General features: G+C 38.3%; 2 protein-coding genes across 16 annotated transcripts in view; one reads left to right on the top strand and one right to left on the bottom strand.

Annotated features, from left to right (window-relative positions):
• LOC144053778 (dual specificity tyrosine-phosphorylation-regulated kinase 4-like) lies at nucleotides 1-10727 on the bottom strand. The gene is made up of 13 exons (XM_077568588.1): nucleotides 10578-10727; nucleotides 9116-9295; nucleotides 8953-9016; nucleotides 8706-8869; nucleotides 6941-7077; nucleotides 6477-6617; nucleotides 6244-6382; nucleotides 4833-4908; nucleotides 3664-3836; nucleotides 3532-3592; nucleotides 3323-3422; nucleotides 3132-3232; nucleotides 1-2334 (listed from the first exon to the last, which is right to left on the bottom strand). The coding sequence occupies exons 1-13, from the start codon at nucleotides 10707-10709 to the stop codon at nucleotides 2252-2254; spliced, it is 1551 nt and encodes a 516-aa protein (XP_077424714.1). The 5' UTR covers nucleotides 10710-10727; the 3' UTR covers nucleotides 1-2251.
• A 3180-nt stretch (nucleotides 10728-13907) lies between these two features.
• Nucleotides 13908-26236, top strand: part of LOC144053481 (F-actin-monooxygenase mical2b-like) — a 49471-nt gene continuing 37142 nt past the window's right edge. For all 15 annotated transcript variants that reach the window (XR_013294443.1, XR_013294441.1, XR_013294442.1 and 12 more), the window contains exon 1: nucleotides 13908-14081. The gene's annotated coding sequence lies outside the window, so the exon portion shown is untranslated. The remainder of the gene's footprint in view (nucleotides 14082-26236) is intronic.

Below are 26236 nucleotides of genomic sequence, written 5' to 3'. Positions count from 1 at the left end.
ATTTGCCCATTTGAAAATTTAAAATTGACATGACCATATTCTAGAAAAATTAAGAAAAAAAAGACATGCTGCCGTCCTTCTCAGGGAACCTATATTTCTAAAAAAAAATTACCCAAAATAACATTACAAATGGGGATTACCAATCATCTCCCAAAATCATCCCAACAGGAAAACTACCAATGCAGTTAAATCCTGTGGATGGATCCCCAATTATTCATGAATGCTCATTTGGTGGAACCTTTAGTGAATGGGCTCTTTGCACAAATCCACTACTTCCTGAACTCAATACCACACACCTACAAACTGATTAATCCAGGTGTGTCTGGCCATTGTTGTTACTGAGGTCAGGCACACCTGGATTAATCAGTTTGTCCAATCATCAAAGACAGGAAATGAAGGAGTGGCACTGAGTTCAGGTAGTAGTGGATTTGTGCAAAGAGCCCATTGTCAATTTCTTGTCATAACACCAGCAGCATCCATTAAATCCAGTAAGAGTACCAGCTGGGTATTTTATGACAGCTAGCACATTACCGTCAAGGCTTAAAGGTCTAGATAGCCTACACCAATTGGACGTCGGGAGTCGGACAGCGTTGGGCCGACGGCATACGGCGTCTGATCAGTGTATAAACTACTTTCGTAAAGTCAGATCAAGTTGGAAAACGTCGGCGGGGGTGCGTTTCCAGCAAATTCGACATGTTGAATCGTCGTCGGGCGTTGGGGCATTTGATCACTGTGATTGATTGTTAGCTAGCGAATCAGCGCACGGGGCAAGACGAGGAAGTGACGAACGCGGATAAACAGTACAGATGGAAAGCCTGGACCATTTTTTTTAGCTCATTTTGCCCATCGTCACCCTTGTACCCTCCGCATTTGAACGTAGGAAGATGACTTTGGCTCTTTGGTTCAAGAGAGACCGGCATTGTATGATATTGTAACGAACTAAGTGTGTTGTGTGTTCCAGTGTGGCGATTTCTGTTTAGTTCTCTTATGTCCGACTGTTAGTAAATGCAACACAGGTCTCGCAGGAGGCTTCCTGGTTCCTGGCTTTTCTGATACTCCCTCGGGAGTTGTATTCTAGTTTCCGGCTACGGCCAACAGTAGCGTTTGTTAAGAATAAGATGAATAAAAGAGTGACATCCCAACCAACGTTTGCTGGTGGCGTTCTTGCAAGACGTTACAATATTACCTTTGGGGTATGTCGACAAAGGTATGAAAGCCCAACTATGGCATGACATGGGGACGTGACTGGATATAGCGGGTAGGATTTACTTTTATACCTGAGAAGTATAGCAACTGTTTGTAATTAGTACATTATTTAGTAAAAGTTAGTAAAAGTAACCGGTATTCATTTTGTTTACGTTTTTATATCCCGCCCCCGTAAAGAGGTTTCTGGTTGCATTTAGGAATAATGACGGTATGGTATGGAGGGGAATTACTTACTTACTTACTTACTTACTTAAGGTACGTAATAGTCAGTGTTGGTGCGGTGTGCATTTACGTCATATTTTCTACGCAACGTCCAGACGTCTGGGCCGACGCCACAGGCGGTAGGCGTCGGTCACATTTGGCCGACGTCGGATTGGTGTATCTAGGCCTTAACTCATTCTTTCACTGAGGTGGCTTCTAAGTACCTGCCAAAGCGTCCCAGTAGATCTGCATCCATGTCGTCCTTGCATGTTGGGGACTTCACAGAACACGGAGCGGCTCAGAACCACAAAGTCTCATTTGCCAAAATATTCTTGAGCAAGTGATTAACCTAAATTACTCTATATGCTACAGTATGTCAGTACACACCATCATTCGGTGAGTACCTTGGTGGTTGAAAGGCACTATGGCATACTGTACATTAAGTTTGCACTCTGTATATCCCACACTTCGAAGTGAAAGGTGCATTGGTCTTGGAGCTGGCTTTCAGTTTCAGCATTGAGTTGGAGGTGAAGATCAGCAGGCTGTTCGTCTGTATGTTGCCATGTTCTCTAGTATCCATTTGTGAAGCACTGAGTGGTAGGCATTCTCCTAGTCAGTTCAGGGATTCCTTGCGAAGGTCTGTAGAGCCATAAGAGTCTTGGGAGTCGTGGTTTGCACACTCGTAGTGGGCGCTTAGGCCTCTTGTTGTTGTCTCCTCTCTTAACTCTACTACTGACGTAGCCAACTTTGCTGTGGTGGTCTATTGAATGTTTTTAATATAAATGCATGCATTTTTAAATATACATGTAGTGTGTAATCCCAGTGTCCAAGGGTTCAGGCGTCCCTATTTATGCGGTACCAATGGCTGCAACAGTGGTGGTGCTATTTTGTCTCTCTTTAGTAAGCTGGTTTTGGCTGCCTTGACACCTGTATAGGGGTGGTCAAAACAAGAGAAATTATCTTCAGCCTTTTTAAACAACACTTTGTGCGCCCATACCCACTGATTACAAATCATCATGTGTCTTCATGTAAGGGCTAGTGTTAACTTGGGGTAGCTTCACACCAAGGGCTCAATTTTTGTAGGCAGTGCCCATGCGCTACAAAAAAAAAATGCCGCATCTTGAGTTTTGTGCTAGTACAAGCTTAGTTTAGTGTGTTGGGGAATCTGCTGTGGGCGTTGTGACGACTGAGGGTGTTTTTTTTTTTCATGCCATCGGCACACAATTTGGTGGCTGAAAGTAGATTAAACTCTAGACCCGCTGGTAGCAGGTCCAAGTTGTGGCGCAGGTGGTGCAATGTGATTTTGGTTCATTGGAAGGAGGTGCAGGAAGATAGCTTCTGAGCTCTGGGGATGTGTGGTAAGATTGTAGCAATCTATTAATTGAATGCATCATCAGTTTGTAAAGAGGAACTCTCCCAAAATTTATACCTACCATTGTGCAGGTGTGATCTTCAACTTCAAGGTTATTGCGGCTTAATGTGTGATTAGTTTAAGAAACCTGTGTATCTATAGAGAATCAGATCACGTTTTAAGAGCAATTCAGCTAATTTTAAAGGGTTTACATTATTTTTCTTGCAACTGAAATTAACACCAAATACTACCATTTCACGGAACACCAATGGTCATCAAGGCATTTGAGTGGAATGAAACTGGTAAGTAATACTAACATGTTAGTATTAATTCATCATCAATCACATACAATTACAGTGAACAGTTGACTCACTCATTTTAATAGTTGTCTTCATTGGTTTGGGCGCATCAGTGTTTAGGATCCATGGATGACGCAAAGCCTGTTCTGGCGTTAAGCGCTTCTTTGTATCATACCTGATAAAAGAATACATGCACGTCTTGGACCATCATAAGGATCTACAGTTTGAGGATATACTGTACGTATTTCATTGTATGTACTCTTACTCCAAGCAACATGAAATAAAATCCAGAAACTTTGGATTGCTTGACCGTATCCTCAAGGCCAGTGTGTTTTTTTGTTTTGCGAATTCAATGTCCGGGCTACCTGCATTGGACGGGGGGAGTGAAAAAGTAACCCAACAAATTTTAACACATGATAGGCTAGGGGGGGGAGGGGGGGCAGAAGATGGAGAAAAGTATATAAATGTACTTACCAATGCGGAATTTTTTTTCATTTGCTTCAACCTGCATTTCCATTGGTGGGAGGCCAAGCACCTGAAATGAATTGAAATTCAGTACCTTGGCTTAGACATACTGTATGAAACTGGTGAGACTTGCAGTCTTACTCTTGTGATAGAGTAGAACATGTCTGCTTTAGTATGGCCACTAAAGAGAGCGTAGCCTCTGTCGAGTTCACCCAACATACAGCCCAGGCTCCACATGTCAGTCGCTGGGGTAGAAGTTTTGCCGAGGAGCAGCTCTGGAGACATGTACGGTAGAGTGTAAATCGTCGGTCTCTCTGTGGTAGATCATATAGAAACGATATATAAGCTTCCGCATTGTTTGCCGTGTATAATTTCCTATAGTTGTGAAGGTTGATGGGATTTCCTGTCCCGTTTTTTCCCCCAGTGTGCACCATGGTGCTGTAAAAAAGTGTTTATCCCCTTAACTCTTTGACTGCCAAAAACGTTAAATAACGTTTAGTAAAATCCTATGGAGGAGTGCCAAAGACGTTAAAATACGTTTTTTTTTTTTTCAAAACAGAGGTGAAACTAACCATTTTCTATTGTTGATTACTGAAAAACGGAATAAGGTAGAAACAAACTTTTTTTTCTGATGAAAGATGAGAGTCCAATCTTTCATTTGGTAGTATGTGTGTTTCCATAGTCCAAACACATAATTTTCTGTGGACCTTGAAAGATCAGTCAAAATGCTTAAAATCGACTGGCACCCACGGCATCCCTTTTCTGAAAACGTCTGGCAGTCAAAGAGTTAATTATATAATCTATAATTTTATTCAATTTTGATAGGCAGTACAGAGTATTACTTTAAAGGGATACTTGACTCATTGAGCCGTTTTCAGCAGTAACAAAAAAATAATAAAAAATAAAAATAAATATTTTGTCCAGAATTAATTTGATAACTTCATTATTTTCATGTAATATTATTAACTTTAAAAACACATTTGTGTTTTTAAAGGTCAACTTTAAAAACACAACTGTGCTGAGGTAACGACCAATCATGGCTTACATGTTTTCTTAGTTTGATCAGCAAACTGAGCCATGATTGGTCGTTACCTGTTTCCTCAGCAATGTGTCAAAATTTTGTTTTTGAAGGTATTAGTTACACACACATCACATTAATTATAGAAACAAAAAAAAAGTATCGCCTTACTGTTGAAAATGACTTAATGAGTCAAGTATTCATATTGTGGTTGCACTTTGGGTGTACTTGCTCACTTTACAGGAGTCTGTAACACTGAGTTGTGACATTTAGTTGAAAAAGATACACTTGCCATTATCTTTCAAAAAAATGCAGCCTCCAAAATCGCTCACTGCAGCATTGTTTTCCTTGTCTAATAGAATGTTTTCCTGCAACAACAAAAAAAGATTAGATAGAATTTTACCAATAGTAGAGCTACTGGACTTGAATTGATTTTTTTTAAAGAATCGGATAAAGATGCCATTGTTGAGAAAAGATTTTGTTCACATGAAGTTTGAAAAGTGTATGCTGCTATAATGCATTCAATGGCACTATCACTTTGGGCTACATGATACAAAAAAGCTGCTCTTTGTGCAATATGATTCACTCAAATTCTCATTTTGTGTTGTTGTTTTTCTTCATTATATTATACAAACATTGAACAAATGTGAAAGAAAAAATGCATTTCCATACGAACAAATAAGGAATCTTTTGACCTGCAGTTTCAATAAAGTTGTTTTGTTTCAATACAGTTGTTTTGTTTCAATTCAAGTTAAGTTTGTCTTCATTCAAGTTTCTTTCTTAAAACAAGATCATTCACCATACAACCTACATCTTAAAAGCATAAAAACATTATGACAAGTCAAAAATACATTCATTAATTCATCAAAAATATTCCTCAAAATAAGATATTTTCAAGGTTTTTTTACTTAACAAGATATTCAAGATGCACTGTCTTGAAACAAGGGATTTCCATCTTTGTGTAATTTTGGTTATAAGTCACATTGTCTAAAAATTAAGTACATAGAAATAATTTCAGTCGTTTGACTAGAAATAAGACAAATGTTCTTGGCAAGATTTCGAGTTTTTCCAGGGCAGTATATGGTACCATCAAAAATGTTTTAAGGTGTTGATTGGTTTAATGATGCACTGACGCATGCTGATGTAATGACCAAAGGATTTGCTAGAATGAGCTCAGTTGCTCACTAGTGCTGATAGAAAAATGTTTCATGCAATTGTTTTACAAGATGAATCACTACAATAGCTATTAAAGAAAAACTATACGCATTAGCATCCAGCAATACAGCATGAGAGGTGTGTTAGAAAGGTTCCACTTCTGGTTGACCCAAAAAAAAGTTTTCAAACTCAAAACTACGAACGGAGAATGTTCCCCTTATCATGGCCTAGACTACACACCAACATGTCTACATTCCTCCTTCAGTGCGTGAGAAGAGGTGAGAGTTGTGACTGGAACACCTCATACATGTAGTGATGAGGGTCCACAAATGCATTATCTTGAGCAGGAGAAGCACAACAATGCTGTGGTCCTCCATTACTATTTTGATTTTAATGTATGGGCATGTGACAGTGGACTTAATATGTGTGTACTGTATATTTAACAGATGACCTTTATCACAATTCATGAAAATAGATTACCTTTTTTCTACACGTATGCTACATGTGGTTGCCTTACAAAGTTAAATCACAAAGATAACATTTCTTACCGGCTTGAGGTCACCATGAACAATCTTCATGCCTTTGAGCACTTGAAGACACTTGAGCACATCTGTGGCATATTTTCTAATGTCCCCATCATGAAGTCGTCGCATTTTGCTCTGCATTAAGGCTTTAAATAGGTCCTTTCTGAAAATAAATGGAATTCTTAGAAGTTCTCACTGCATGAATCAGAAGTTTTAGTCCAACTACAGAATGAAATTCAAATGTATGGTCAACTTACTCAAAGAGGTCAAATGTGATGCACAGATGGCTGCGAAAGTAAAAGTACTCCTTCATGTGAGCTATATTGGCTTTGTTGCTCTTGTCTAACTTTTGCAAGGTCCTTAAAACTTTTAGTTCCGCCTCCGCAAACCCATGACCCCTAGGAGCAAAAATATGTTCAAAATGATTATTTTTTTTAATGTATGTGTTATAAATGAATTGAGAAACGTACAATACGCAGTGCAGCTTTTACAGAAGTATGGAGTTAGTGCTTTTGTTCATGGCAGGGGTCCGCAGTTCCTTTCCTACCTAACCTGAATTTGTACGCAAGTTGAAACTTGCAATTGTCTATTTCTAACCTTAACGAAGTATGCTAAGTACTGAAGTCATATAAAAAGTACTGCAGTAACTGAGCACGTTGAATGACATTCTCAATGCCACCAAAACGCTTAACTATAGAACATTGGTTTGGTGACATCTTACTCGGTTGTGTTTCGAAAGACCTTGACTGCCACGAGCATTGTTGTCTTGTGGTCCTTACACTTGAGGACTTTTCCAGCAAATCCTGATCCTATCACCCTCAATATTTCAAAGCGGTAAGCCAGGTGGTCGCCAATCCGCTGTCGATGAAAAAGTCATTCATTTATTTACCAGTACTAAGTAATATGTACTGTAAAGTTTAAACGGTATAGGAACACATTCATGAAGCGTAAAGGGTAGTCACTCCACAGTAGATATTTTGGGGACACGAAAGAAAGAATATGTAGTGGTGCAATTCAATTTTATTTATATAGCACCAAATCACAACAGTTGTCTCATCACACTCCTCACCGAGGCTTGAAAGAACGTTTTTCTTTGGCAAACAATTTTGCTAATCAATGAGTTCATTTGAGCAGCAAATCAGTACTTTTGCGGAGCATTTCGGGCTGCAGTTTTTTTTTTAATATTTCAGCATTTGAGTATCCTACTGAAAATACCATAAAATAGTTGTGTATTCGAATAAACAATATTTTTACTTAGTACAATTCACTGTAATGAACAACCAATTGGGTTCAATTTATATATAATCAAGTTTTTATACAGTGTCTTAAATTCACCGTCAGGCATATTCTATCGTTTGCGCTTAAGTTAATTCCTTACGTGCCTTTCTCCTGTCTCGGCTTCTGACACACCCATGTGTAATTTGCACAGTTGGGCAAAACAATTGTTAAAACTGGCCTGTCATTGACAGATGCCCACTTTTTGGAGAAGGCTTTTGCATAACTGGCAAGTGCTTTTATGTGGCCTCGTAAAATACACGGACTGAGAAGGACCGTCTGTACTGATGCGGGTCCACGAACACAAGCATTCCTCAGTTGGTGCTCAGTCCGTGTATTTTTTCGAGGCTTCGCATCAAAAAGCACTCACCTAAAAGTCATAAAAGTAATACAATTAACTGCAACAAAAGTTTATTCCAAAGTAAAAGGTAAAGTGTAACTTTTCTTTTTTTTTGCCTGGGCAAAATAAATGTATTTGATTTATATTAAATTGAAAATGATGCTTTCAACCAAATAATGAATATAATATGAGAAAATGTAATCAATTTAATGGGAAGTGACGGGAGACAGATCTGGTTTTCTGAAGCTGAGCCGTGATTGGTTGCTACCTGGGGCCCCGAGCAATTGTGATGTCATGTTTAGTCGACAGCAAGTGGCAAAATGGCCACTGCCTGAGATGGATAAAATGGGTCAATTTTGCTGATTTACTCATATTCCACAAACGCAATATTAGTCCAAATTCCATGTTTAGACAAGTGGGGGCACATACAACGCATTATTTTAAAGAAAACGTTTGGATTGACTTCCCCTTTAAAACAGAATTAGGATATGATAAGAACCCACAAGAGTCAAACATTGTGCGGAACACTGTTCAATCAATCATATTGAATATGGAGAGAGTATCTGACAACTCCAAGCTTGACTCAAACGTCCCTCTAAACTTGTGGAGCATTGTCATAGCTCTTTGCCTGTGTGTCAACAGAAAATGTAAGTGTGTACACTCACTCAATTACAGAATGAGCTGCAGGTGATAACCGCTGGTGACAAATACGTTCGTGGAACTCAGATATGTTATACTGTAACATCAAATTACGTTATAATAACATGATACTTTTTTTTTTCCTTCTGGCGTGGTAGCCATACATTTCCATAGAAATATACATTGTATAAAAAGAAAAAGAAAAGAAAACAGTAAGTAGTTCTATACTTACTGGTTTGTAGAATCCTTGGTCATCATCAAATGACTTGGCCTCCTCAGATATGGTTTGTGTCCGAATTTTACTATCCTTTTTTCCTATGTACCAAACTTTTCTGTATTCTTTAATTTCAATCTGCTCATACGGTGTCAAGTATCGTCTGTTATCTCTAAGAATACCTGTGCACAGATGAACATATTATGTTTCACATATTTGTCATGAGAACAACACAACTGAAAGGCTGATGCCCTGAAGTTCTTACTTTCATATGTCATACTTGGTAAATTGAAAGTGAATATTTTGTTCTTGATGGTTGTTCGGTATGCCTGAATAGAATGAGAAACTGAAAACATTTACAATAAAACTTGAAAAACTTACAAATATACAGTAAACAGACAAATTTGCTACAATCCATTGGAACAGACCTGAATGGGTTTGGGGATGCCTTGTTGATGCATATGGCTGTGTGGGTAGCTGATCTTTTGACATATTAACCCAAATTCTGTCATCTGAGGAGGAGGATTTGATGGTGGTGATACCTTACTTTGTTCAGCACATTTTATTGACTTTTGGCGGTCCTTGTTGCTTCTTGAAGTTGGACTGATCTAGAAGTTTAAAATGTAAGGTTAATACATATTTAGGCTGCTGTGAACAAAATCATCTGTATTCATGTTGACAACCCGGATCATATCATCATGTCTGGCGAAACATTTGTCTCATTTACGGGTTCCATTGATTCATTCTAAAACATGCAGTCTACAGTTCACTTTAATAAAAACAATTCATTATGCATTATGTTCACGCAGATTCATCTTTGAAAAGGCTTGACATCTGACAGGCTGACCAGTATATGTTGTAATACTTAAAAAAAAAGGGGGGGGGGGGGCGAAAGGAATACATTAGGTATTATATTGTGCAAAGAGGTTTTCGAAACTATGACATGCAGTATAATGGTATTTAAAACTGCATTTATACTGTGTGTGTGTTCCTAATATGTTGGTACCATATAGGTTAATTAGAAGGACAAATTATGACAAAGCCGCTTACAGTGTCACTCCAATTGTAATACTATGTAAAAGTAAACACTTTTAATACAGGTCTTGCGTGGAGATATTGTGCAAATGTAACTAGTGTTATGTAGGAATTTTGAAATTGAAAACAGCCTAAAATCAAATAACATGAAGTAAAAACTATCCTTCTAAAACCCACCACAGAAACTAATCCAGAATTGCCAAATTTAACTATGTTAAATTTTAAAAGACATGATTCCATGCATATAATAGGGCTCCAGACTGTCCCTAAATTGTGGCATTTTGCTCCTAAAATCTGAGAACGAGCAAGTTGAGTTTTCATACTCGTCGTGCCTGTGCAACAAGTAGGCCTTGTATGTTCGTATTACTATTCTTGAATTTTTGTGCTGACAAACTTCTGCTCTACATTTCATTCATCACAGTAACAGAGAAATTTAGTGTAGTGAATATTTGTTTTGCACGTGAATTTACAACGTGCATCTCTAAAATTTCAGGTTAGGGCAGGCTTGGCTTCAGGATTGAAAGGTGGGGATTGACCGATACATAGGAAGGCGGAGAAAATAATTCATAAATAATAAATATATTTTAGAATATCAACTAAAATACTGGCGTGGCTTCAGTGGTACCAGACATAGGCTATTTTTGACGAGGCTACAGCGACCCCTAGCCCCGGTCCTGGGTTAGGTGCAAAAAAGAAAAGAAAAAAAAAGTTTAGTCTGCAGCCGTGATTATATTGGAATGTTGGTCTCAATTAACAGATGTCCCTGCATTTATTGCAGTGGTAGGTCTTAAATTACCCCATGCGCGGCCAATTTATCTCACATTTAAAAATATATATATCATAAAATAAACTTACCTTGTTGGGTTGCAACATTGCTCTGTAAATACATTGTCGTTTTGGGAATCTCCTCCAGTTTGCAGTCTTTTCAAGTCCCAAGCACCTCTGCTTGAAGACTTGACTAATATCAAGATGGTTGAAAGTAAACATTTATGCTGTCGCTTGGTGGTGCAATACGATTTTATCACTAAACCTCGTATTGACATAGGGTCGTTCTTTGAATTAAAGGCTCGTTGACATCGTCACAGTTTATCTAAAGACTTTATTTTGTAAACCAGACAAAAACTCATGCGCGCGTCAGGAGAAAATCGTCGTCACAATTTGTGTTAAACAACAGTTTGGTGCTGCCTAGTCCCAAGCTCCATCCACAGCACCAGCAATGCCACATGTCACACGATACATTTTACTTGATGGGCTTTCTTCATCCTTTACACACACAAAAAAAAAGTTCGTTCAATTCCTTTGTGATGGTGAGTGTTTGTGTGTGTCATTTATGTCTAATAATGCAAATAAACGGGCATACGTTGATACGGTGTCACAGCAGTTTTTACCACCGGTGGGCAGAAGAGGACAAAATGTCAGGCAATGTGAATGTTTCACAAACACAAGAGCTGTTAGGCCAGTATGGTGCAATATAGTAGTTAATTATCTTATCCATCTATTATCCATACATTATTCACTAAAGGTCACATTTGTGCTGGAGCTCATTCCATTAGATTTTGGGCGAGAGCCGAGAGGCAAGATCCATATTGACAAACAACCATTCACACTCCCATTAAACGTTTGCAACCAAGTGTATGCTGAGCTAATTTCCGGACGCTTCCTTCATTAGCATATCTGCCTCACAGTATAGGTTCCGGATTCAAATCCCAGGTCAGACCCTCCTACGTGCATGGTATTCCCATGCTTGCTTGAGTACAGGTGCTGATCATATAATTAGAATATTGAAAAGTCAATTCATTTCAATAATTTGTTACTTACGTGTTACATTAGTTCAGCTCACGCAAAGTTAACTATTTCAAGCCTTTGCTGGTTTCACTTATACAAATAGAAATCCAGTGTTTCACAAAATTATAATATTTCATGTTACCAACAAAAAGGATCTCAAACACAGAAAAATGGACCTTCTGAAAAGTGTAATTAAGTCAGTACTTTGTTGTACTTTTTTTTTACATTAATGACAACATCAAGACATTGTGGCATGGAGGCAACATATACGATAACAATTTTCAATGTTTTTCAAGTCAAGTGAGTTTGCTGGCCAACCAAGTACTACTGTTATTCCATGGCTAGGTATTGGTAGTTCTGGCTCTGTGGGCAGGTGCCAAATCCTGCTGGAAAATAAATCCTTGTCACCAAAAAGCTTGTTGACAGCGGGAAGCATGAAGTGCTGTGAGATTTCCTGTGCTGTAGACAGCTGTGTTAACTACTGTGGACTCGATAAAAGACAATGGAGCCTCAGCCACACCAGCAAATGACATGACTCCCCAAACCATTACTGACTCTGGAAACTTCACCCTGGACTTAAAGCAGTTTGACTTTTGTGCTTCTCCAGACTCTGGGAGACCTTGATTTCCAAATCAAATGCAAAATTGACTTATCTGAAAAGAGGACTGGACAACAGATTTTTCTCCTTAGCATAGCACAGACACTTATGACGCTGGTTCAGGAGTGGCTTGAGTCATGGAATTCTACAGTTGTAGCCCATGTGACGTCGACATCTGTATGTAGTGGTTCTTGATGTATTGATACTAGTCTCAATCCAATCCATAGGACACAACCCCCAGATTTTGGAATCCCCGATGCTTGACATCCTCTCCATCCCTGTCACTTGTGCACATTTTCCCGTCACTTTCCCCCCTTCTTCTTAACGCTTTGTTCATGTACTTTGATACAGTGCTATGTGAACATCTAGCTTCTTTTGCTATTTTTTTTTAGGCCTTTTCTCCTCATGGAGGGTGTCAATGATGGTCTTACGCATAACCGTCAGGTCAGCAGTCTTCCCCATGACTCTGAAGCTTACTAAACCAAAGTGAGACTATTTAAAGGCTGAGGAAAACCTCTGCAGTTGTTTGCATTGTCTAGCTGACATGATTGGGACACAGGGCGCCTACAACGTTGAGCTTTGTCACAATATTTTGTGAAACACTGGATTTTTATCTTTGTGTCTTTCTGCCCTAATCATCAAAATTGAAATAAATAAATGCTTGAAATATTTCACTTTGTGTGCTCATGTAACATGCAAGATTCACATGTGTGAATATGTGATTTAAAAAAAAAAATTGGTGTGTAAATTTAACCTGTGATGGAATGTTGACCGGTGACCAATCTAGTGTACTCCCGCCTCTTGCCCAAAACTCAGCCGGGACAAGCTAAAATTTCCAGTGACTCGAATGAGGACACGCCATGTAGGAAATGGTTGGATGGGGCCCCAAATCGCTGGTTAATTTCAGTTAGTGTTTGGAGGTAATTTGAAGTGTTGTGAAGTTGAATTAGGCTATTGTGACCACAATAAATACATTAGATAAATAAATAGATAAATAAATAGATAAATAATTAGATAAATAAATAGATAAATTCATCCATCCATCAATTTTTGTGACCGCTTATTCCTCACAAGGGCCGCGGGGGGTGCTGGAGCCTATCCCAGCTGCCTTCGAGCAGTAGGCGGGGTACACCCTGAACTGGTTTCCAGCCTATCACAGTAAATAAATAAATGAATAAATAACACCCAAAAAACCGACATGTATGCATTTGAAAATGTCTTTGGTATTGGTAAATACAAAAAGTCATTTGTATAAATAAAAATGTCCACATTTATACGTGCTTGAATAATAGGCTGCTTGTGGAAATATTTGTGTGACAATGACATTGATAAAGTGGTCTCAAAAAAATGCAATATGGCGGAATCCTCATAACATCATGACATTAATTGTATAATATAATGACATAATACTGTCATTTGAAGGCCTAACATCCCATGATGACGCATGCTTCTAAAGGGGAGAATCTGATTACTGTAATCTAAACTGAACATTTTAGCTACTGATTGCTGAATAATGTATGATATAGAACAGTGAGTGTCAATCTACTCGAAACAATAAGAGTTTAGCATCAAAACAAAACCTATTGCGAAGCCAATTTTTTGCTGTCAAATATATTATAATGGGTGACATTTTTAATTTATTAAATGTTTCTAAAATGACTTACTGACCGTCATGTTGTATACATGCAGATAAAGCTGCTATTAATGTGTGTGTTTTATTTTGAAAGGCAATACGGAAGCGTTTGATTCTGTATGATAACAGACTTTATGCAATTCAATTCAGTGAACTAGAAGTAAGTAGACACACGGGGCAGCGGTAATGTGAGGAGCAGACAGGACACTGGAACGGTGGAACCATTCTCGCGTCTCGGCATTCACGCCAACCTGTGGCAGCACTTTGGAGACATTATTTGGGAGACAACGCGGAATAAAGACGGAAGACTGCGACAGGTTACGTTACTGAAATGAGTTCCGCGGTAAGTAGCTGCCACAGCCGCTATGTGAGTGAGAGCACGACTTAATGTTCATCAAGAATGTTACTTGAATTTCGCACCTGACTGCAATTTGCCCAGTCAATTCTACTCTATCTAACTTGCTCAACGCGAGCGTTTTTTCTGAACGCACTGCCGTTTTATTTACGCTGTTTCTCGCTTGAAGCGGCACAACAGGTGAATTTTAAAGCAGGCCACTAGCTAAGGTGTAATGTTCAGGGATTTAATTCAGCCAACTCGTAATGTCACGACAAGTGGCGGAAAAGAGGCCGTGAGCACAACCACTGTCAAGAACATTGCGATAGCGTTCAATAATCTAATTCTACTTCAATAGTTTCGATAACTGAAATAAGAAATGGAAAGAGAGAAGGTTGTAGGTAAATCCTTAAACTGTGAGCTGAATTTCCCTTGACTGCAAGTATGTCTACCGAATCAAATTGTTTTCACAAGGACTGCAGTCATTTGGGATTTTCATTCCCCAGTGGCTTTGCTCCGTTTGAAACAAATGCTCTTGCTGCTTATGAATTGCTTTATTACAATGTCGAGGTCAAGTCACAAACAAGCCAGATTGTCAATATAAAAACAAAGAATATTGAAATATTGTACACACACCAAGGTAATATACTAAGAATAATCATAAGGCAGCAGTACCAATGTTTCCAGAACTGTGACTGATATCAGGTAGCACAGGGGTTTTCAAATCCGGTCCTCGAGAGCCCCATCCATCCTTTTTTTTTCCTCATGCCTCCCTCATCCGTCACACCTGAATCAATTAATCAGGATCGTTATCAGGCTTCTGCAGAACTTGTTGATAAGCTCATCATTTGATTCAGGTGTGTTGGAAGAGGGAAACATGAAAAAAAAAACTGCTGGAAAGGGGCTTTCGAGGACTGGACTTGGAGACCCCTGATGTAGCCCTTAAATTGATGTTTGATATTTCCGGCATATACATTTCTACATCAGATTTCTTAGTACAGCCTGCAAAGGTTTGAACCTTATACTGTATTTCCCCCGTTTAAAAAAATCACCATACTGATAATTCTTCTGCCAGAATCATCCACTAACTTAAAACCTCTTTTCCTATTAATACAGATTTCAGGTAGCCAACTACATGCAAGTCTTAAGACTAGTTTTTTTTTTTTTTTTTTTTTTTTTAACGAGCAGCACAATATTTGCCCCTAACCTGAAATTTAAGGGTGCAAGAAAAAAAATATATAGTGGTGTACGCCACAAGTCAACAAAGTAAATATTCATTCCATTCATTTTGTTAAATGAGCTGACGTTTAGAGCAGAATGTTGTCAGCAACAAAAGTATTACATTTTTAAAAATCAGCAAATTTACTGGTCACACAGGCACCGTTAGATGTAGTAGACAGTCTCAAAGTTTTGGAGCAAAATGCCACCATTTAGGAGCAATCTGGAGCCCTGACTGGTCAAAGCAACAGGTTGCGCTACAACAGGGGTGGCCAAGTTCGGTCCTGGAGAGCCACTATCATGCCTGTTTTCCATGTTTCTCTCCACTAACACACCTGATTCATGATCAGGATCGTTATCAGGCTTCTGCAAAGCTTGCTGATCATATGAATCAGCTGTGCCAGCGAAGGGAAACATCCACAACCTGCAGGACTCCGGCCCTTGAGGACCAAGTTTGCCCACTCCTGTTCTAAATGTTCCATTGACGCGATTCCAGGTTTGTTTGTTTGGTTTTCTTTCCAGTGGCAGAATCCTGATTAGTGCCATGTCAGTGTAAACAACAGCAAAACAAACAAACACTCCTGGATTTGGACAGCATCAGTTTGGAATCAGGCTACTTACAAAGGTTGATGAAAATCCCAATTTGACCATCCATCCTTCCATCTTTCCATCTTCAACATGCCACCTCCTGTTCAGTGTAATTGGGCAGCTAGAGCCGTTCCTAGCTGACTTCAGGCAAAAGGTGAACAACTACCCTGGACTGGTCACCAGCCCATCAAAAGGCACAGGGGCTGTTGAACACAAGCATTTTCTCGCCTAACATAAACCCCCCTTACTCTGCCCCTGATCATCGTGGTAATAAAAATCATGCTCAAGTGTTGGCACCTCGTAGAGAGCAGTTACTATTTTGCGCTAGAGAGGCTGCCGGCTCCAGACTGGCCGTAAATGGTGGCATTTTGCTCCTAAAATTTGAGACGGTACATTTTTCTTATACTTGTGCCAGTGTGTCCAGTTAATTTGCAGATTTTTAAAAATCATATTACTATTTCTGAATATTTTTGTTGCTGACAAATGCTCTACACTTCTAGATGTTCAATGCAGCAAGTTGAATTTTGAATCACTACTGCTACGTGTGGCTGAAAAATGAAGCTGCACACTCCCTTCTTCACATAGACAATGGGCGCATGACATCACACCTGCAGACAGAGAGCGGGACATTTCAAACCTGAATCTGAAAACTACCGGACGGAGGCTTGCAGGAGTACCCATTGTGAACAGCTATTATGGGATATTTACCCAAATATTTCAAAAAAGGACAAAGAATCTAATATCGGCCAAAGTCTAGCTGTAACCGAGCATTAGAGCCGGGTTTAAAAAAAAATTGAATAATCAATATTGAATTTATTTTCCTTTTCAAGCCTGATATTGAATAGATTATTTTAATGTCTTTTTCCCATAAATTCATTAAAAAAATAGAATTTTAAAGACCGATTTTTTTTCATCTTACTGTTTTCTTGAAATTTACTGTTCTAATGAGTTTAAAAGCATTTTCTTACATTTATGATAGACCTGACTTATTGCACATAAGGCAATGCAGAATCCTTTTAATTTATATTTACAATTATTGAATTAGAATTAAGATATTTTCATGTCATCCTTGCTGATGTCAATGTTTGTGTAACACTTAAGTGATTATAACGTGTTGTCCTTAATAAACGAAATAATTTAACCAGTTACTGCCTCTGCAAAATTCAGTTTGGAATTTGTGGAGTTTTTATCATGTCCTTGATATTTAAGAAGAATTGACGTTTCATAATTAATTAATCAATATCGCATCGCATCGTATTGAAGAGAATTGAATCAAATTGGGGGAAAAAAATAAATAAAATAGAATCGAACTGAACTCTTGTTAAATCAAATCGATTGAAGAAATTAGAATCGATACCCAGCCCTACTGAGCATACCTTCATCTTGTGCCATGAAGTGATGTGTTCTGAACTTCTGATGTTGCTGCGCTAATAATACATTGTGCGCCGTTTCTAAACTCAAAAGGTCTGATGTCATTACCATTGTAAACCAACGATCCCTCTTAAAGGTGCACTGTGCTGTTTAAAAAGGTCATATTAAAGCTTTTTCTACATCATGCATGCTCCACCAATGCCCAGATGAGCACGAAGAGCCCTGACTGTTTTACTCTGACTGCACCTGTCCGCTTTTATCTTCCCTTTGTAGTAGAGTGTGCGGACCCTGCATACGCCACAGTTTCTTTGGGGAGGGACGGAGTTTTTCTTTACTCCATTTGAAGTCATGTCTTTGTTTGTCAACTGTGGCTGTCGCTTTAAGATCGTGCACGTACTCGCACGCGCACCATGAACGAGCCTGACACAGATGCTGCAGTTACGCTTTGGGCCAGAGGTGGCAGTCGCGAGTAAATAAAGTGACAAACTGCACAAAGATCCTTTAATTAATCATACTGTACGTCGTCATGTATTGTATACATTAATGTAATGTGTGGCACAATGCATTTAACTTATGCAAATATCCTAATGGTCAAGCTGTAATTTACTAAGCATCTGGATGAACTTCAAAAGGTGTGTGTGTGTGTATAATATTGTGGAAATATTTAAATGTACATATTTGTTTTTATTTGTCAATTTTTCCTTTCCGCTCATTGTGACAATTATCAACATAAAATTTTCACATACGTAATTACACCCATATTCTGTCGCCATTATTTATTGGAGTTCTATTTCTTTCTGTGCTGTATGGTTTTCTCACCCTGCTTTGTATTACAAAGCTCTGACCGTGTCTAGATAAAACAGTGTTAGGAATTACTGGAATTAACAATTATGTTTTTATTATCACGATGTTGCACTTGACACCAAAGATGTTAATATCACATTCCCTCTTAGGCTTTTCTCATTTATCTTTCTGTCATTCAGTGCATAACGGCACGAAAACAAGCCACTGTGGCACACGCTGTTCCTGGAATGAGTGGTTGACTTATATGGGGGTGACACTGCACGTATCGGCATGAGGGGAGAGAGCAGGCGACAAAAATACACCAGGGAGCTAAGTGTTGCTGGCTGACATGGGCTGCTGTCAGATGAGAAAGGCCAAGTTGAGCTCCAGTGTGTCAGATAATCTTTTCATTGGTTGACTTGAGATTAAAAAAAAAAAAAAAAAAAAAACCTCATATTTTTGTTAATCTTTTGGGGGTCTTACTCTATATAAACAGTCATGTGTCAGACCAGGCTATAATACCTGTTCAATCCATGTTAAGAGCAGATTTAATCTTTTGTTGTTGTTGTTGTTGTTATAGTCAAGCAACCATTAACGTGAGTAGGAATCAAAGAATTATGGACTCATTTATCCAATAACTTATTTAAACTTTGTTCATTTAATGCTTTTGTTGCATTTGGCCGCTCATTCTTGCCTCCCACTAAGATAACATTGAAATAAATGTTGTTGATAATTGAATAGGGAAAATCAATGCTTGCAGTAATCGTTTAAATACTTAAAATATAAATTGTTATATGAATACATAAAAAAACAAAAACTATTTTACCATGTTTACTACTGAAACGAGAAATACATTCTGCTGCAAAATTGCATGCAGCTTTTCTTTATTGGTGACGGAACCTATTTAACTTAAATATAACACACATACACACACACGCACTGAAATTAAAAGTAATCTATAACTTTGTGGTTCTTGTAGGACCAGTGGGCGCATCTCAATTCTCAGGGTGCACTATAGGCAATTTGTACAATGATGAAGCGTTCAAATGTTGAAGCTTAAATTGTTCAGTGCCTAAGCACACTCTCTTTGAACGACTACTGCTGGAAGAAGTGCAGCAGTGGTTCAATATGTTGTAGCTTAGAACAATGATATCCCCATCAATTTTTAAATTTAAAATGTTGCTGAAAACCTTAACATAACGTGACGGGACAGCATTATTGTTTGACCATTGTTGACCAATAAACACAATCATACGCAATATGAGAAAATGTTGAACCTAGGGATTTTTTTTTTTACCTAATCAAAATACAAAAAAATGTATTAGCTTAAAAAAAAATCTACTATTAAAATTAATTTTCAAGGATTGTACAATGTTTTTGTTGTGTGCATTGTAATGTGCAATGTTTACATGGCTCAAGCAGTGCCGTAAAAGCTTACATTAACCTTCATTTGTTCATAAAATGTAAGTAGTGAACTAATACTGTCTTTTGAGCGCATGCATTACAGTTGACCAGCTGTCTTAAGTCTACTTTTAACCTGTTGGCGGCTCAGGACACGTTATTCTTTTATCTAATTGTGACTTCATGGCAATGCTGAGCGTTAGAGGCGGAGCCGTCTAAAAAAACAAAACAAAAAAATGGGGGAAAAAAAACAGGAACCAGCACAGAGAACTCCTTGACTTTTACTCCATGTATCCATCTTGAGGTGTTAATGTGTACAATACACTCTTATTACAAGAGTTGCACTGAGGTGATTGATCATTTATTTGAACAAAGTTAAGCCACACTACATACGACACATGTACGTGCGCACACGTCTTCTTCATTGGTCCATCTGCTTCTTCTTTGTGTCCGCACTGGGCAAAGGAGCACACTGTGACTAGACTACCTCCGCTCAAAACACACAAATGTGCTCAAAATTTCCACTTAGACGCTTGTAATTGTGGCACAACTTAACGCCACACTGTAGTGGCTGCCCAACAGCACAAACAATGCAGGGAGCAGGTTTTGCTTCAGTTTTTTTCCCTCCTTCTATCAAACATTTTCTATTGTAATTGGTAATGTGTCTGTCACGATGCATATTGATATTGAATTATTGCCCAGCCCTAGCAATGGTTTTGTAATGGCTATGCATGTAATGTACAATGGAAGTGCGGGGGTATTGTTTTCACAACAACTACTGACAAGTTTGTGGGCTTAATCCAGCCTCCGTCATCTACAGTTTGGGGCGCTAATACTATGAGGATTAGGAGTTTGATTTAAGGACTTGCATGCGACAGTCAAAGCTGGTCTCAGTACTTGTAAACATATGGCATTCAAAATGCATTGTGTTCAATGTGGCTGAGTTCTCACTAATCTGGATTTAATATAATTAATTTGTTGTACATGGGTTAAAGTTTTGTTTGATTTTCAAACAGACGTGAGTTAATAAATGAATTAGAGCTGTCAAACGATCATTTTTTTTAAATCAGATTAATCCCATGTTAGAATTTTGATTAATCACTTCATTAAAAAGGGCTTTTAATCAACATTTTTGCCTGCTAAATTTAAAGAGCAACTGTTACGTGTTAATTTTTTCGACATTTAATGTTATGAGGACGTCTTCAAAAAATTTTGATCCACTGCGTTCTCATCTTCCTCTTTTTCTAATCAGTTAATTGCTTGCATAATTTAAAATGGGGGGGGGGACCCAGATAGTTTGACATGAACAAATATTCTGAATGTCTTACACAAACATTTATTAAATGCTTTACTTTAATGCATGTAGTTATGTTTATTGCTTAAACACAACCTGTGCTACCTTTAACGTAACCATCCTGTGTCAAGATAAAGGATAATCTGTGGTCAAAATTAATATTGCTATTAATCTGCGTTAATACATGATTAATCCGATCATTTTTTGTGTGATTAATTGGTTAACACTTTAACTTTGACAGCACTAAGATAAATACAACATCATGAGTTTTAGTGCCTACACACTGCTACCCGTCTTGCCAATCAATGTAAATATTTGACTAATGGATTTGACTAAATTGTTCTATAGAGCCTTGTTCTAAAATTGATTCAAGTCCACCACCAGCGTTTCTCTGTTTCAAAAGCAGATACCCTCCCAGAAGGACAAGCATTTCTCCTGCAATCCTCCAAAGATAATGACCGAGTAGCTAGACAGAAGCCACTTCTTAGTTATTAGAATTGTACTGTACATGGCATGGCAGGTAACCTGGAGTTTGACCAAAGGCAAGAACATTTAGACCATGTGAGAGAAAATTCTCTGTTCTGCTCAGGCAAAGATTGAGCTGTTGCCATGAATACCAGATATTTGGAGGAAACCAGGCGCTGCCAGTGCCCATCACCTGGCGGAAATCATTCATACACTGAAGCATGGTGGTGGCAGCATCATGCTGTGGGGGTGTTTGTCAGTGTCACGAGCTGGAAGACTGGTCGGGATTGAGGGAAAGATGACATCCAGAATGAAAATCTGCTCCGGAGCACTCTTGACCTCAGACTGAGGTAATGGTTCATCTTTCAGCAGGACTACGGCCTACAGCACACAGCCAAGATATCAAAGCACCATCTGAATGTCTTTGAGTGGCCCAGCCAGCACCCGGACTTGAATCCGATTTATCATCTCAAGAGAAATTTATAAATGCCTGTCGTGTGTACTGACGCTCCCCATTTGATCTGATGGAGCTAGAGACGTGTTGGAAAGACAAATTAGCGGAATTGCCCAAGGATAGGTTGTGCTTGTGGTATCGTATTACAAAGGACAGTAATTGTTGTTTAAGGTCAATCAACAAAGTGTTGAGCAAAGGCTGTGAATAATATAGATTGCCCATTTTGCCTTTTTTTCAGGGAAAAAAAAATCCATATGGTCGATATGGGGTGTTGTGTAGAAGAAAAACTCAAGGTAACATATTTAGTCTCTGGAATAAGGCTGTAACAAGTGGAAAAAGTGAAGTGCTGTAAATGCTTTGCGGATGGACTGTCACTTGGCACCTGAAAAAATGAAATATGGGTAGTATTAATATTAACCTTTGATTATTAATTTCAAACAATCATGAAAGAGCAATATTACATCACTAACAGAGATGGGAAGTACAAATACTTCGTTACTTTACTTGAGTAGTTTTTTTCAGTACTTTGTGGTTTTTTGAGTATTTATATTTTAGACTAGTTTTTACTTTTATCTGTTACATTTTAGCATGAGTATCTGTACTTTTTACTTGATACGTTTTCAAAACAAGGACACAACTTTGAGCCACAACCACAACAGATGGACCAACGCGGCATGTCTATTATTATCGGCGGATTTCTTTATTATCTGGTTTATCTGTATGAAGTCAAATTGGTTGATAATTGCCGATAATTATCGGCGGATTTCTCTCTTATCTGGTTTATCTGTTTGACGCCAAATTGGTCACCGATATTATCGTGCATCACTAATTACAATGAATTATCAGATATATATTTTTTGGTAGCACGATTGAGGGCTTCATTTGAAGACAGACATTTTCACCGAATTGATGTTATGCAAAATATAATTGTAAATTCAAGGACGGTTTACTAAATGTCACTGAAATTGATATTAAACAAGGGTGTTCAGGTCGGTATCCATTTATTTTCATACCTTTTATAATTAATTTTAATACCTTTTATCACTCCCAGTCTTAAAGACTATTAATTTAGTGATGTCAAACGACTAGAGAGGGTAAGAGCAAAGGTGCTTGAAGCAGCATCAGGCTGCAAAACCTCTGCCTCATATTTTATTTTAGCAAGCATATGGGCTGATTGTGTGTCAAATTATACCTGAGAATGTTTTGTTATATAAGCACAAGATTATGTTAAATTTGGTGCCATTTAGCACGTGGGCGAGATGATGTTTTGATGCCACCGATTTCCTTTCCAATTTGATCCAGAGTGGAATTCAAGCTGTTATTGGCGAAACTGATCCAACACCACCAATACTTGGTGGGACTACACCTAATCTGAAAAAAAGTAGACTATTTCAAATCATAGTTTCATAAAGCATCCAATACATAAGAGTAATCAATTTATCGTAAGCTCAGAGAGAAAGCAGTCAGACCATACTGAAATTGTCAGTAGATACTGAAACAAATTAATTAGTGTTGTTCCGATACGTTTTTTGGCCTCAGATACCGATTCTGATACCCAGCTTTGCAGTATTGGCCGATACCATACCAATACCATTTTTTTCCTTAACTTGAAAAAGCTGTCTTGCCATTGGTTCAGAGCATTCAAGGGCCAATAGGATATCTTAGCTCGGCATGCAGTGAACATGTCACACATCAGTGAGTTTTGTGCATGAGCAAGACACAAGATGCTGCATCCAAAGTCCTATATTAGCAACAGAATTAATGGTATCGGCATGTTACTTGTTAGTACTCACCAATACCGATACCACTGTTTTAATGCAGTATCGGGGCCTCTGCCGATACCAGTATCGGTATCTGAACAACACAAAAATGGTGACAGTAATTATTACCTGCATTTTTAAATGTTCATTTAACAGTGTAAGTGCCTATGTGAAATTTTCTCAGTGATACACATATTACTCCAAGTTAAATTCATGAAGATATTTATTAAAGCAAATATTTAGTTTATTTTCATAAACTTATTTATTGAGCAACTCCACAGCGAACGTTTTTGTACTGTAGCTCGTTACTTGTACAGTAGGAAGCAATTAATTGGAAGTATTCTGAAACTGAATAGCTCCATATTTCGTTTCATTTGAGTTATTTGTGAAACATTTAGCTATGTTCATGTAGAGAATAATTTGCTAAATATTTAAGTACGGATTAACGCCACGTCCATATGATGTGTTCCCTCTGGAAAAAGGCACAACACACATTATCAGAAATTCAACATGAATCACCCACTCCACTGTGCTGACGAAGGGCGTGCATTTTGTCATAGCCTTTTATCTACATGTTAGTCATGGGTGTGTCATCCTCCATCATGGTGGCCCGTTCAGATGTGGCTCATAGATAGTCAGTTTTGCCTGATACGTCTCAGCACTATGGCTATAAGTAGTTTATCTTTAGATTCAGCAACCAGGAAGCACATAAATACCTAATGTCAGCTTTGTTTTCTCCCAATATAGTAAAATAATTTACAATTTAGTAGTGCTGTCAAACGATTAAAATGTATTAACTAATTAATCGCACAATTTTCTGTAATTGTGATAATCACATTTTTCTACCTTTTTCTCTAAAGCTAGTTGTAACAGATATTTACTTGATTAAAATCTTGAAATTAATGCAAAATCATCAAATACAAAGTATATTTAGTATGAAAGACTAAGTTGCTCGTCTCCCGAGTAGTGGCTGTCCTCTAAAGACGAGTGCAAGAGCCCACCGCAGTGCAGGATGTTCAATGAGGTGCAGAAAAATCCTAAATGTCGGCGAAACCTAGACATCCCTGACTTTCCAGTGACTTTTCATCAGCTCGCTTATGCTTGCTTTTAGTATTGAACATTTTAATACAGTAGATCCTTAAAGCTGCCTTTGAAACCTTTTTACATACGACTGCCACCTCTGGACTGAAGAGCCGCGCAGGCCTGTACGAGAACGAGCGAACAGAAACTCCTCTGGCAAGAGGCCACTATTTACAGACTAGCAAACATGATTTCAACTGATAACATGATAGAAAGATAATAAGACAATGATAGAGCAATTCTCTATAAACTGCTTGCACAGATAATCTAATTTTATACCGTGATATAGTGCAGTTGCTTGCAAAGAATTTCTAGTAATATTTTAGGCCTGTAGTTCAAATACACAATAAAGCTTGAATTAATTTGTTAAACAAGAAATTAACCCGCGAGTCGAATTAGCCCATGAGCTAACAACACGTAGCTATGAGTCCCTTCTCCCCTGGGAGACGTGCGATGTGTACACTAAACACTCTGACACCAGAATGCAGAAAAAAGAATGTGCAACACAGGCAGACTTATGTATCAGCCATACACGGATCATGTTCTCTAGATCACATTTTCAACGCTCATAAGCAATATTAAAGCTTTTGATTTCCACCTTCATGTGTCATTATTATTGTTACAACTTACATTGACGTACAGTTGTTATCATATCTTACCTTCTTAGTAGAAAGAAGGCCAATTGTCACTGTCACTGCTCCGATGTCCTCTGTCTGCGCCTATTGGACTATAATTTGGCTTGTTTTGTCGCGCTGGATAAAACTTCTCCTTTCTTCTTTTTTTGGGGGGTCCGTGCCGGAGTTCCAGATGTGCTCGAACGTGTCTTACTCCCGGCAGATTCCATTCTCATCGATGTAAAAGCTTGCACTTGTAGTCGTGTTGTTTATCCCAAGTGTCTCAGGGTGAGCACTTCTTCTTCTACACGTTATGGCGCAGAAGTGGAAACTTTTATTTTTGAGCATTCCAGCACTACATTCAAATCATACAAAAAAATAATTAAAACCGTGCGGAAGTGGGGGGAAAAAAATTGTAAACTCTACCCGGAGACGGGAGCGCATGACGTCACATTCTTAGCGTTTTCGCCCCGAATGCCTCTATTTAGAAGAGGTTTATAGGCTTATCGACGCAGTTGTTGTAAACACGTTAGTACTTATTCTACACATCAGGGCATTGCTTCTGCATATACAGTAGATGTGTAAAAAATCTGTAATTTTAACATTTAAACTAGCTTAATGCAGCTTTAAAGTTGTAATAAATAAATGTAACTTTATCTTGATGTAATAATTAAAAAAAAATTAGACTAGGTCGTGTGTGATCAACTTTGAACCATAAAGTGAATAGCAGAGGAAGCATGAAGATTCTGCTTCCTAACCAAAGTTCAGCTTCCATGTGTGATTTTTGTGCTCCATATTTATTCCCTGATTGTTGAGCTGAACGTATCCAGTCACACACACATGCACACACCATCATTATCCTATCAGAAATTCAGTAGAACAGCGGAACAAAGGAAATATGTGTTGTAGAAAAAAAAAAATCCAATTAATAAAGTTTGAACGGTTCTGGTTTGTTGTTGGCTTTAAGTGTACATGCATGCAATGCAAGGGGCATATGTTCGAAGCAAACATGACAAATGTTTAGCAAGGCAGCACATAGAAGTCTGAAGGCTATTTACAGTGCCACTTACAAGGAGTTGTTGCCTTTGGAATGTAACCTTTCTCTTCCTTTACCCGCTAACTTTTTCCCCATTTCA

Source organism: Vanacampus margaritifer, chromosome 6 (assembly GCF_051991255.1).
Source record: "Vanacampus margaritifer isolate UIUO_Vmar chromosome 6, RoL_Vmar_1.0, whole genome shotgun sequence".
NCBI classification, from domain to species: Eukaryota; Metazoa; Chordata; class Actinopteri; order Syngnathiformes; family Syngnathidae; genus Vanacampus; species Vanacampus margaritifer.
The sequence above is the reverse complement of the archived record's forward strand: the minus strand, read 5'-3'. Positions and strand labels throughout refer to the sequence as shown.